The 14,344-nt window shown below is 35.8% G+C and overlaps 2 protein-coding genes across 5 annotated transcripts in view; one reads left to right on the top strand and one right to left on the bottom strand.

Moving 5' to 3' along the window:
- myripa (myosin VIIA and Rab interacting protein a) overlaps window positions 1–9,015 on the bottom strand; it is a 27,995-nt gene extending 18,980 nt beyond the window's left edge. For both annotated transcript variants that reach the window (XM_084412300.1, XM_084412301.1), the window contains exons 1-2: window positions 6,792–9,015; window positions 5,106–5,265 (exon numbers count right to left, since the gene is read on the bottom strand). In XM_084412300.1, coding sequence (XP_084268426.1) covers window positions 5,106–5,215 — 110 coding nt within the window. In that variant the 5' untranslated portion in view covers window positions 5,216–5,265; window positions 6,792–9,015. The remainder of the gene's footprint in view (window positions 1–5,105; window positions 5,266–6,791) is intronic.
- On the top strand, window positions 6,261–14,344 carry LOC311292602 (uncharacterized protein). Of its 3 annotated transcripts, XM_084412315.1 has the most exons (7): window positions 6,261–6,434; window positions 11,530–11,729; window positions 12,488–12,550; window positions 12,840–12,902; window positions 13,088–13,189; window positions 13,296–13,389; window positions 13,462–14,344. In XM_084412315.1, exons 2-6 carry the CDS (start codon window positions 11,565–11,567, stop codon window positions 13,344–13,346), a joined length of 444 nt encoding a protein of 147 aa, XP_084268441.1. In that variant the 5' UTR covers window positions 6,261–6,434; window positions 11,530–11,564; the 3' UTR covers window positions 13,347–13,389; window positions 13,462–14,344. The 3 variants fall into 3 exon arrangements, with proteins under 3 accessions (XP_084268441.1, XP_084268442.1, XP_084268440.1); XM_084412316.1 differs by lacking the exon at window positions 11,530–11,729 and having other exon boundaries at window positions 6,263–6,434; XM_084412314.1 differs by lacking the exon at window positions 6,261–6,434 and having other exon boundaries at window positions 9,570–11,729.

The raw sequence follows: 14,344 nt of genomic DNA, 5'->3' as shown, positions 1-14,344 counted from the left end.
TATTACTATTAACAAAGTTCATCAAAGTGTTTTCTAACAGCAATATCACACTGGCCTGAATATCATCATGACTGTATGGCTGATCTGAATATCATCATGGCATTTCCTGCGGTTCACAAGTGTGAATACAGAAAAAAAGTCATACAAAATATACTGCAATAATAATATTATTGTCAACTTTTATGAAAATTGTTCATTTTTATTTACCTTATTCATCTGTATAGTTAATACAGATGTGAACAAAAGGGAAAATATTACAAATGTAATATTAAACTAAAATTAAATAATGAAATTTAAATCATTTTAAATAATGTGCCATGATGATACAAATTATTCTAAAAGCAAACCTATGACTCACAGAGAGAGGAGCTGACAGGAGGAGCAGAGGGATGAAAAATTAGAAAGGATGCATTGTATTGAAAACCTCTGCTTGAGGTGTGGCATTTACTTGTCTCTCCAAACAATGCCAATGCATGAACAGATCGGCTCCAGTGAACACTAAGAGAGGGGAACTGAGGAAAATCTCAGCAGATTAAAAACAGACAGGCAGGAAATAAAACAAAATGGAAAAGAAAAAAACAAAACAAAAGGCTGTATGATTCACAAGCAAGTGTAATACTTCACAGGGATACTAGTCTTGAGACTGTGGGCTTGGCATACATTATGACAATGCATTTTTGAGTCTATGTGTGCACATAGCAATAGTTTGGAGACATATTTGTGCCAAAACCTCCCTTTGAGAACATTTTGTGCATGCATATGCCTGTAAAAAAAAAAAAAAAAACTCTTGCACTTAATCCAAGATGCATGTAGTTTGTAGATTAATCTCTAAATGTGACATTCAGACCCTACAGATGCAGACTAGAGATTACAAACAGCCTTCCACCAGTTTGTCTTGACTCAATCAGTGGCAAGATGAATTTAAAGTAACACAAAAAGTAGCACAAAAGATAAATAGCTGAAAAATTCTTACAGATGGAGCAGGATCTATTTCATGTTCCTACAATCATGTACTATGATGATACCCCATCAGGGGTCTTTCCACTGAACTTATAATTGGATACTCGGCAGGCCATTTCCACCGAGTTCTCAGAAACATGGTCTGTTGTTTACAAAGCAAACCGTTGGCAAAGAACAACAGAGGTGTCCTGTGCCAGTAGGTGCAGATCCAAGAGAATTTCTACTAAGTCACCAATGCCAGATAGCCAGCCTGGGCGCAGGTGTGACGAACAGGGGGAAACTGATTCCAATATGTTATACTAAGTCATCTGTCAGAGCAGCATCTATTATTAATGATAGGTTATACGTATATATACACACAATATATAATTTTTTTGTATACTGTACATTATATTGTTGTGATGTCTAAATTCACTTGTAGCATTTAAATGGACTGATTTTAGTTTTAAAAGTGTTTTTTAGTGAAGTGTTTTATTGTGAATTTATTTAGACAGGACATTTATAAATGTTTTGCCATAACATGGATTTCTTTTTTCAACATTTAAATGTATTTTTGTTGTTTTCTATGTTTTTTTTGAAAGGCTATGCTGAGATTACTGTTCAAATTAAATTTGACAAACATTTACAAAAATAAAATGAACTTTACTTCAGAGTATATTTATATGTACAGTAATTAAGTCTGAATTAAATCTCATAAAAATGTTGCATGAGGATTTAGAGCTTCTCTGTACACACACAAGAAAGATCAATCTCAATGAGCCAAATCTACTGCTGTGTTATGCAGCGCAAAGATTCCAGCAATGTAACAATTGCATGCCCTATTCCTGGAACATCTTGTTAACACAGATCAGCAGTGGTATTGTAACACAATAACACACAGCGGTTGATACAACAAGATGTGGTATGCTGGGAATAGCTCACTTCAGAGCAGTGCAAGAAAACATGTACTAATCTCATATGACAGGGCTTCAAATCTGTCAAATGCAGTTGTGGCTAGTCTTTTTTATGGAGATTTAGCATAGACAGAACTGAGACAAAACTAGTTCTCCAATTTAAATAAACTCTCAGGAATCACATCAGATTTGGATGCCAATAAAGAATGGCCAAAAACATAAGCCAAACAAATAGTCATATAGTTGTAGTATGCATTACATAATAAATGGATTAGCATGTAATAAAATTAAATGTCTTGTCATAATTGTTTGAAGATCAAAATGACCTAGCGTCCTACAAGCCAAACTGCCTGTGCAGAAACAGTATGTTCTGTGAGCAGTTCCATCACATGTAATCACAAAAATATCAGAATCTGCCATCTGTTTGAAATATTTGATTTAATGAACTGGAAAGTCACGGATGAGTGCATGGATAGATGGAGGACTCTGGGTCTCTCTAGATGGTTTACAAAAGCTGATTTAGATCTGTGGTTCCCAACCAGGACTTCACGTACCCCAGAGCCCATTTAAGATGGTCCCAAGGGGCTTTTGGAAAGTGTGTAAAATAGATATAAAATAAATATAAAATAGAAATTATGAAGAGGCAATACAGCGCATGATACACACATTCTCGGCTCATTCACTTTCATTCACGTTACATTCTCTTAGTCTTTATCACTATTAAACACAAACTAAAAATGAACAATTGTTCTTATCAAGGGTTATGTTTAATATTTTAAGAAAAGATATATGATGCCTCGTCAATGCATTTAATTGGTCTCCAGGTTTTTTTTTAACTACATTTCAAATCATGTTGCTCAGCAAATCTCTCTTTGTGAATTTTCCTCCCCCTACACAGAGGGTATTGTCTAATAATCTTGTTTTTGTGCTCTTCCATTCCCTGATAACTCACTCAGTCCTGTTTGAAATTCAGAGATGCTCACCAGGTGTCAGAGAAGATATTGAAAAGCTAGATGCATGCAAGCAGAACACACTAGGGAAAAGAAAAAATGCTGTCTGCATTAAATGAGATGGTTTAAGGGTTTTTGTAGAATTGTGGGTCTTAGTAAATAACTTTATTTTTAAATAAATTTCTCTCTATAGGCGCGTTCACTATTGCATCTGACACTGATACATTAACGCATCGCCAACTCATCAGCACCAAAAACATGTTTTGTTTTTTTTAGACAATAATCGCACAGCCTATTCGATATTCGACAATTAAATCAACTAATCGAATTTTCGAAATTCGTGACTCATCCCTAGTCACAACTGCTTTATTAATTTATCTAGTGTAAAACCCGGACACCGGCACACAAATGTGGCTTTTTGTTAATGACTGTTCTACTACAAGATTTAACAAAGAGTAACAGCTCACTACCAGTTACAAAAGACACTGTAATTCTAGTTGCATTTTTCATCAATTAATTTCTTAAATTATCCTTTGACTACGTTCTAAGATTTTTTTTGGGCCCGATGCCAAACTTACTTGCCGACCCCTGTTGTAGGCTAACCAAACCCAATCCTCTTAATTGGATAAATAAATTACTGGAGCTCTGAAAGAACTAATGCATACTGTACTAAACATTATAACATTATAATTATAGAGGATCTGTGTACATCTGATTAACATCCATCTCAAGCGATCCAAATACAAGTGGACAGCCAAGACAGATCTTCACACTGGCCATTAATAACACGCATCTCAAATGTGTCTCCTGTGTGCACTTGTGATCAGAATTTGAGGAGTCTTTATTTGTGACAACACAACTGCCAGTGCGTTTCTGCTTTTCTTATCTAAACTGACTAAAAGCATGAAATCAACTACACTGAGGAATTGTTTGTTTTTTTCCAAATTATTCCTTCCTTTTCCAGCAAACAAGCATTTCCAACAACAGAGTGAGAGATTAGCCAGAGTGCTTGTCTGCAAGTCAGATAAAATCCTGGTACCAAACAAAGTCATTAACCAAAGTGTTTTTATCACCCCAAAGTACAGTGATGAGGAATGTGCTTCTCTGTGCCAATGTGCCATACTTTTTGAAAGAAAGACAAAACAATGGAGGAAAGAGGGGAAGAGAGAAGGTCAAACTACAGGCTAAATACATTAAACACACTAAATAAAGATAATGGGCTATGTTCCATTGTTTGGGACACTATACTGAACGTATAGCTAGTATAATATGCATCTAAACTTATACTTACAAAAAATGTAAGTATGAAAGTAAGCATGCCTAGCAAAAGCAGTGAAAATAGCAACTGACTTTTCATATTTCCATATATAACCAGCAATTTCATTCATACTTCATTCAGACTATATAGAACATACTTTTTAATGGTCACAAAGCAAGTTTTAAACCAAATGTACCTATTATAACAGTAAGCGATTTTGGACGCAGCAAGCGCCTGAAAATACCTGTGAAGGTAGAAATATTGGTCTCATACGACCAAGACACAACATGAATCTGTCTCTCCTGATTGATAAAACCTCTATACTGTATCTGTATCTAAAGGTCAGAATCAGATTCCCTTTAAGGCTGAAAGAAACCATATTCATGGTGGGCTCAGGGAAGTGAGTCACGGATAAAGTGGGAAGGGAGGGCGCTTCCTGTCATTTTGTTTTAAAGTATGACAAAGAATGATGGGAACTTCCTCATGCTCTCTATCGATGACTGGAATGTCATTTGGGTGACATCATGAGGGAGACAATGCTAAAATAGATTGTTTAAAATAGATTTTGAAAAATGTTTGAAAAGTATTTTTTTCTGAAAGAAGTCTCTTATGCTCACCAAGGCTGCATTTGTTGGATCAAAAATACAGTAAAAACGGTAATACTGTGAAATATTATTACAATTTTAAAATGGTTTTCTAATTTATTCCTGTGATGGCAAAGCTGAATTTTCAGCAGCCATAACTCCAGTCTTCAGTGTAACATGATCCTTTAGAAATAATTCTAATATGCTGATTTGGTCCATTTCTTATTGTTATAAATGTTGAAAATATTTATGCTGAAAGCACATTATTATATTTTTGGTAACAATCTAAAAGTTTTTACTGACACTTTTGATTAATTTAATGCATCCTTGCTGAATTAAGGTGGTCATTTCTTTATTTTTATTTTTTTGAAAAGTAGTGTACTATTATTTTATATACACATTATACACACATTATTATGTAACCAACGTAGTTCTGAGCAGTAGGGTGCATGAGACTCACATGAGGCGCGTCTCCTCCGTCTTGCGCAGCTGCATGTCCCGTTGCACCACCTGCATCACATGCTCAGCCTCCACATCCGTCAGACCAGAGAGATCCAGTTTACGCCCCATCTTTCACCTCTACAGAGCTAATAAGATACCAGCCCTGTCCCCACTGTTAGCTGAGGACAGTAATGGAAGCAAAAAAATTGTAATTTAATTAATAATACAAAATAATAATAAAAAAAAAGCAGCTGCGTCACTGGCTTTATAATGTGTTTGAACTTACAGATGTCGGATATTGTTTTAAGTATGATATTTTTTATTTCATACTTTGACGTGGATTGGTTAATGCTTCATAGTGGCAGCTAATTGCAGCTGGGAAGTAAATCTGAAGACAAAACCATTTTAATTCTAAAATTGTTTCATTATGAAATCAACATAATACAGTCTATTGTAAAAGTCCAAAGTAAAAGCTCTTGCATAAGGTTGTTAAATCAGCCTGCAGCTGAAATAAGGCACACACTTTGTGAGGGCCCTGAGATTCCAGAGCCCAACAATGCCATTTTTATGCACTGCTGTGGATGTGTTCTTATATTATATCTGACGCCACTGTTATAATTCTGCCATTTCATAAAAAAAAGACAATAACTTTTCAATTGTAACACATGCCTGTGTTTAAGAAAATCTAAATGGAAGCTATTTTTAGGAAGCTAGTGTTTCCCAGTGTTGTTACTGTTGTTAACTAAAACTAAAACTATTACAAATTGTTTTCGCTAATTGAAATAAAGCTGAAATAAATATAAATATTGAATGCAAACCCAGAACTTAAAAATTAGAAAAGTTGCCTTGAACTTAAATAAAAGATGTTTAAGTTCAAGTACTAAAATGAAACCTAAATAGAAATATTTAAATAAAAATAATAAAAAAGTTTCAAATAATGAAAACTGAAAATACAGAAATAAATGCTCATTCAAAATATGAATAAATATGATAATAGTGTGTAAATAATATTAAAATAACACAGGTGTCCCCAACACAACCATTTAAAAAACACAAACAAACCCTTTTTGTAGGCGCACTGTAAAACTAACAGATCTTTCATAGCAACCTCGAAACCATCTGCTGAGCCAACAGTGAAAGCAAACACAAAGCTTTTGCCCATGAGCTACAGTTTAACTACAATTCATCCGTCAGAAAGTGTCAATGCATTAAAGGGACAGTTTGTCATCATTTACCCTCAGCCTCAGTCACCATGAAAGTGAATCGTGACTGAACTTGTCATTCTGCTTTATCATCTCCTTTTGTGCTCCACAGAAGAAGAAAATACAACGTGCTGAACAACATGAGGGTGAGTATGATGACAGAATTTTAATTTCTGAGTAAACTGTCCCTTTAAACCAGACTTTGAGACTGTTTAAGTCGACGTCGAGCTCTCAGAAAGAAACACTACAGTATGATCACAACAAGCTGTTCCTGCTGAGTTTGGATCATAGCAAACCACTTTTCTACAAGATGCAGGTCTATTCCTACACGAGACAGCTTAAGTTATTACAGGCTTTATTTGCTGTAATACGACTAATCATGCAGGCACATTTATATAAAATCTGCCTATAATAATAAAAAATAAAAAAATTAAACTTACTGGAGTGGATACATGGAATTGTTAGGCTATACTGGGAAGAACTAGTTTAAATGCGAAACTTACCGTCGCGTCTCTTCACCTCAGTCTCTCACGTCAGCTTTCTTCGACCAGCGATTGCCAAGCTGTCAACATGTGAAGACCAAATCATTATAAATGTCCGCAGACCGCTTCAAATCAATACGGTCGGCTTTCAGTGTCTTTCGGACATGTTCGAAGTTAACCTTTTGACAAGTTTGAAAAAAGAAATTCAAGAGTGTCTGAAGTGAAAAGGCACAGCGTGCGTAGCGGGCGCGTGTACCTGCTGTGGTCTCATGCCATTTACGACCACGAGACCTCAAATCTGCCAACCTCCGGTTAACCAGGAGACTGCGATGCTGCAACAGTGCTGCTAATCCTTTTTTTTGGACGTGTTGAAGCCGCTGATACCATATTGAGAATAGTTTGTTAGTTTTTTTAAGAAAATTAGTAACATTAATTAAAAATAGGTCTGATTTGAATTCATCCAAATAACCTAAAATTTTACCATAAACAATAATGATGATATGATACGATTGATTGATGTATTTATTTTTTTTGTTTGTATACGTAATTTGATTTACAGATTTTTCATATATTATAGTGCATGATTTATATTATTTAAATTGTTTGACTGTTTGCATATGTTGCCTTGTGCTCTTTGCTGCCAATTTTTTTTTTTTTTTTTTTTTTTTGATTTTATCTCAAACAGATGCTATCCTGGTAATATAAAGGTTACAAACAACACCCAGGCAGTCAAACACATATCAGTTATCACACAGTTATTCAGTTTAAACCAGTCTAAAATCTACCTAAGCTCATTTTCTGGTCTTAATCAGTTGGTTAATTCATCAGTTGGATGTTGTTGTAATACTTTTATATGAGTTTTGGTCACTTGGTCAGAGGAGACCATGCTTAAACCAGCTAAAACCAACAAACCATCTTAGACTGGTTTCAGCAGAGAAGTAGGCTATAGCCTGTCCTGTTTTGCTGTTGCTACAGTCCATGCCAGGGTGTGGGAAGTGGGGGTGCTGTTTTCACAGAATTGTAAATGCAACGCATATGTTTGTTATTCATTTTTAGCATTTAGTCATTTATTTGTAATAAACACTTTAAGTGGGCTATTTAAAAAGTGTTATTTATATGTTAAATTAGGCTATGTTTTTAAAACATACGCGCATTGTGTTACATATTGTGTGTGCGTCGAAAGAATTTATCTGCAGCTGCTCAAAAAAAAAACCCAGAGCTACTCCTGAGCGCAAGTGTTGTGTAAGGTTAGCACTAGACAGGTTTTTTGTGTTCATTTCTATATACATCTTCACAGTTATTCAATGTTTAAACCAGTCTAAAATCTACCTAAGCTCATTTTCTGGTCTTAATCAGTTGGTTAATTCATCAGTTGGATGTTGTTGTAATACTTTTATATGAGTTTTGGTCACTTGGTCAGAGGAGACCATGCTTAAACCAGCTAAAACCAACAAACCATCTTAGACTGGTTTCAGCAGAGAAGTAGGTTATAGCCTATGGTCCTGTTTTGCTGTTCCTAAAACATTAGCATTAACATTTAGTTCCATTACTAAAAATCAACACTGAGCTCATCATAAGCAAGTATGTGATAAAAAAATATAGATTCTGTGACTATGACATCACTTCCAGGGGTGTGGCACACCATATTCAACAACCTTACAGTGAACCGTGATGGTAAAGTAAAATGACATAGCATTCTGAGGTGAATAATGTTAAGATTATAAAAATTAAAACACTCATGGATCATTTGTAATTGTTACATATTTTGTTGTAGGATGTAATGGTGAATCAGAATTTGTAAAAATCACATTCATATATGAATTTATGTTATTTTTTTTATGTGATTTTGACACTGTCCCAGTTTGCCAACAGCGTATTGTTAAACTGGGACAGGGTATTACTGGCAAACTGGGACAGCCATTTAAGTCATTCTAATGGGGGAATTGAGTTCCCGTTTTGTATGCCCCTCATAAATTTAGTTAGCTAGCTAGATATTTCAACAAAGATTGTAAACTGATTTAAAAAAACAATGCCAATTCCAAAAAAAACAAAAAAACAAGAAAGATGGGGGATACAAGCTTGGATGGCTGGGACATTTGCAATATTTGCAAAAAACTTTTCAACAAAAAGAAATGAAACTTAGCCTGTGTGGAATAAAATTAGCCTATAAGAAGAAATATTTATGAAGATTTCTGTTTTTTAAATTTATATGAAATAAACTAAACCCAATACAAAATATTGTGGACAGGCGAGGGAGGGAGGGAGGGAGGGAGGGAGGGAGGGGTGGAAAGAATCTGCTGTACCTGCACCCCTCCTTAAAAAAAGTGATTTTTATTATTTTTGTTGTAGTTGTTTATATTGTTATTGTGTATTTAATTCATTGGGACTACATTTGAATAACAATTTAATGTGTTTGAAGTGTCCCAGTTTGCCACTAAAGGTGTCCCAGTTTGACAGTAGTGCCTGGAAAAATGTGGTTTGGGGTCCATGTGTGTTTCAGGAAGAGTCATCCATCCTGTGTTTAATGTTTCTTTCTTTTTTATTCTGTATAGTAGAGTATAGCTCTTAAGCTATTTAGAATAGTATCATATGAGGGGCTAAGACATTTGGATCATAATAAAACATTATGCAGAAGGTACATTATCAGAAAGTGTCCCACTTTACCAGTATTCACCCTACATAATATTTTTAATGATCACCTCAATTTTTTTTATGAAAATTACAAGACTCATGATTCATTTTTTACAGTGTAATATTGTGTGTGCGTTGAAAGAATTTGTCCACAGCTGCTCAAAAAAAAAAAAAAACAGAGCTCCTCCTGAGCGCAAGTCCACTGTCAGTGTTGTGTAAGGTTAGCACTAGGCAGGTTTTTTGTGTTCATTTCTATATTTCTATTACCAGTTTAATATCAGACAATATTTTCACGGACCGGCCTTCAAGGTGTGGCGGATAGATAGCCTACAACAAAATAAAATGATACGACCGGCATAAAAACTGGGGTATTTTAATAAACGTGAATCCAATGTGTAGGCCTACTCGCAACTTTATTAGCAGCGTCCTCATAACATCGCGCCTAAAGACAACTGAGAAAGCCTGAACACAAACAAAATGCCCCCCAAAAGAAAAAAATCTCCATGTTTTCGGTGCTGATGCGTTCATGTAACATATAAGGGTGGCGCTGCCAAAAAAGCACCTAAAAGCTGTCACAACGAACCGGCAAAATGAATGATTATGAATATGTAAAATATAGCAGGAGACATTTTAATTGTTTACTAATAAACCAGTTTTTTTTATGTCAGTGTCGGCTGGAAAGATGAAGTTGACGATGCTGACTCACGATCTTCGCAGTAGTGAACGCACCAGAGAGAAATGCACATTTCATACGAATTACATAAGCAGAGAGCAGTCTGTTTTCTTTCGTTTTGAATTGTTCTGTTTAAAAGTAGACATTTCAAGCTTTCTATATGTCTCAGGTCTGTGAGGCCTACACTGAGTTTCAGTTAATTTATGAGAAGAGCTCCAGTTCACGCGCCGGCGCCTCCATGTCGTGATTATCTATTTTCTAATATATTTACTTCTTATTTATTAAATCCAGACAATTGGTTGATGAAACATAGATTCAAATTAAGATACAATTAATACAAAACGAAATTAAATTTAAAGACAGGCTTGTGCTTTCTGTTTGAGGTCTCTGTGAAAGTTTTAAAGCAGTCTTTTAGTGCCGCTTTCAGAGCGCTCACATCCATAACAGAGAACTGTCCCGTCTGTAACATTGTTTTTTTTGTGTGAATTAAATTTCGAAATAAATGCGACTTATAGTCCAGTGCGACTTAGGCTATATATGTTTTTTCTTCTTCATGGCGCATTTTTTGACTGATGCGAGTGCGACTTATACTTATATATAGGCCTACTTATATATTTATAGTCCGGAAAATACGGTAAGTTATTTATTCATTCTGTGCGACCCGGTACCAAATGTCCCACGGACCGGTACCGGTCCGCGGCCCGGGGGTTGGGAACCCCTGCTTTAAAGGATTAATTTATGTCCCGTTGACCGCTCCATTGCATTACGAATAAAAGCAGAATCAATAAAGTCAAAAATGTGATGCGCAGTCAGGTTTGAGTGTGTGCAATGTTTGAACGAGTGTTCTCACTGATTGTGATTCGCAGAGTTTTGACGAGTTTTATAGTCTTGATATTGTTTCTTATTCAAAAGTGGTGACGCCAACCCCCAACCTAAAACCTCTTCCCGCGCCCTCCATGTCACTGATCTGCAAATTCAGACTGTAAGGCAAGTTAATATTCCAGCATTTTCAGACTTAAGCTTGGTCACATGTAGGCTACTGTAGATCCAGTCTGCTGGATTAAAAACAATGGCACAGAAAGGGCTAAGTACCCTGAGTGAAAAACTCCTCCTTGCTCTTTCTCACCACCCATTCTGAGACTTACTTCTTTTCAAGATCACTTTTTACTTTATTGTTTTCCTTCGTTTCAGGAACAAATTGTATTCCGTCATCTATTTTCCTGTAATGAAGTTATAAATCAATATCAAGACCGAAAGTTGGATGACAAAACACAGCCTTAAGAGATATATAGCCCCTCAGCCACACAAATCACTCATAATAAATCATCTTGTGTGCCAGTATTAGACAGCAGAATGCAGATCATTACATGCCTAAGTAGGGTGTTTTGTTGTTCAAACCTGCAAGTGTATTTCAAAACATTTTCGTCAGGGAAAATGTTACTGCCCCTTTTTTAGACATCTGGTAGTGATTGTGAGAGTATAAAGCAGAGATGAAGTGCACTTGGACTGCAGAAATCAGCAGGATGAAGGGTAGTGTGCAGCTAGGGCTGTTGTGTCTCAGCCTGCTCATCTCCAGTCTTCATGGGGAAGTCGAGACAGATAACAGCATGTATGTCCCTCTTCAAATGGAAGAGCCGGATCTTCATCAGCCTGAGGTGAGGGATAAACTTTGCTGGCAGTACTTTACTGAGGTCAATCACTGGGCTTATAAGGAAGTTTAAAAGGGATAGTTCACCCAAAAAAAAATTCTGTCATCATTTACTCACCCTCAAGTTGTTCCAAAGCTGTATGAGTTTCTTTCTTCTGCAGAACACAAAAGAAGATATTTTGAAGAATGGACCACATTGACTTTCATAGTATGGAAAACAAATACTATGGAAGTCAATGGGGTCCCATCAACTGGTAACCGACATTCTTCAAAATATCTTCTTTTTTGTTAAGCAGAAGAAAGAAACTCATACTGGTTTTGAACAACTTAGCGAGTAAATAATGGCAGAATAAAAAATTTTGTGCGAGCTATCCCTTTAAGGGGCATTTTTTCTTGTGGCATGATTTTTTCTAAATATAGTTCATGATTTTTTTTTTTTGCAAAGTGATAGAATGCATCAATGGCTTATGTGTAACCTAATAGCAATTATGCTTAAAATACTGCCATTATTAAGCAGTTTAACAATACTGACAGGTATGATAGACAATAACCATGCTGACTGTTTTGAATGGTTTTGAATAGATTCATATGTCCTCGCACAACTCTGACACCAAGATCATGCGTCACTGAAACCATTCTGCAGATATTTTGGAAGCTCTATTAGTGCTTAGACTGAAGGATCATTTGTCTGAGTGTGTGTATCAAATAAAAAATATATTAGATTTTGTTTTTCATAATTACTCTTTTAACAATGATTGTTTAAAGATGAACAGAGTACGACGACAGACTGTGGAAGATTCAGCAAAGGAAGTTGTTGATACATCAAGTGTAAGTACACATCTAATAAAGTAGCTTGTGCTATTGCACAACTTGTGAGATGATTTTTCCAGCTGCAGCTGTTTCACAATGAAATAACCCTACAGGGTTTGGATGATAATCAAGCCATAATCAAGCTCTCTCTTGTCTTAGATGACTACTAAAATGCCAGTAGTACATTACAAAATAACCATTTAAAGATTTCACCTGCAGCTAGATCTGCCCCCATACTGTACATGCTCCACAATGCAGAGAGGGTCACCAGAAAATTTATATTTTCATTCTTTTTAATGATCTAAAGGAGGACGGAGAAGGACCTCGTCCAGGAGCTTGGACCCTTTTAGAAGACGATAAATATTCGGAGGTATTCACTCTCCTCTCTCATGCCACTTAAATATAAATAGTGAAATATTATAAAGACTAGGTAAATGGAGAAAAAGGTTGAGTTATAAAGCATTATCAACACAAGCTTCAACAGTTTCATGATTTTATATTCTAAAAACATATTGACTTTACACTGAACTCACCATTTGGTTATCTCATTTAAAGGTTAATCGCACCAAGAGGCAGAACAAAAGCAAGAACAAAAAGATAAAACCCCGCCCGGCATATAACAGCCTTTTAGGAAAGGTTCCTCCTCAACTTCCCATGGTATTCTCTATCCTCTGATCACCCTGTCAACGAGCCATTTTAACACATTATATTAAAGATATACACTGAATTGCTTTACGCTGAACTTATCATTTGCCTAACTCAGGAGACTGCCCGTGCCAAAAGGGATGAAGGTCCCAGAGGAAAAAGACCCTGACCAGGAAATTAAAGCATTATACGCATTCAAGGCTCCTTCCCAGGTAACACATTGTAACATATTTACATAATATGAAAAAATGCTACTAGGCTTAACAGATGTTCTCTCCTTACAGGTTCCCGGAATCAGGAAAAAATAGGGATTGCATATATAGAGCAACACCATGTTTCATAAAGAGCATTTCAGCCTCAGGTTATGCTTGTGAAAGTAATCATTTATAGCTTTCTTCTTTTTCTCCAATTATATGTAGTTGAGTAATAATCTGAAATGGAGTCTCCAATTTGTGCAAGTCTAAAAGGCATCACTAGGCGGCAGTATTTACCCAAGAGATGAGCACTCAAGCCAGTTTGGCTTTTCACAATGTTTATATGATGTCTGTTGATTTATCTCTTAATTAAAATAAAGAATTTGTGTTTAAATGTCACTCTTTATTGTACACAACTTCCCATAGAGGTTTGGCTGTATTGTGGGGTTTAAGGGAGTAGTGAAGAATGAAAAGAATGACATGTTGATATTGTTAAGCATAAATAGTCTGAGAAGCTATGTGTGTGTTAATGGATTCTGTGAGATGTAAACTGCATAACTATCACTCCTCTTTGTATTTGAGTGGTTCTGCCAGTTAAATGTGCCAGACAAGTTGTTAGCTTGAAGAAGCATGCAAAATAATATGTTTCTTGCCAGGAACTTGTCAAAACACATTGGCGGTCCAAATTAAACAGAAAAGCAACACCCCTCTCTTCCTTATCTGCATTATCCTTTATAATAACACCAAACTATTTCCTGTGCATTTCACTTTGTTGCTATTTAGGCATCTAAAATGCGCTGAACAAAAAAAAAAATTGTATGCAATCACAATGAGGCAAGTATGCAGTGCCACTGCCTTCACACTAAACCCAAAGAAGCAACCACACGCAACCATGCAAAAGCAACAACTTGCTCTTACACAGGTATATACAATGAACAGATGTTAGACTACAAAAAAAGTCAACAGCACTTTT

Source organism: Rutilus rutilus, assembly GCF_951802725.1.
Source record: "Rutilus rutilus genome assembly, chromosome: 6".
NCBI lineage: Eukaryota > Metazoa > Chordata > Actinopteri > Cypriniformes > Leuciscidae > Rutilus > Rutilus rutilus.
This window is presented reverse-complemented; position numbering and strand designations above follow the sequence as displayed.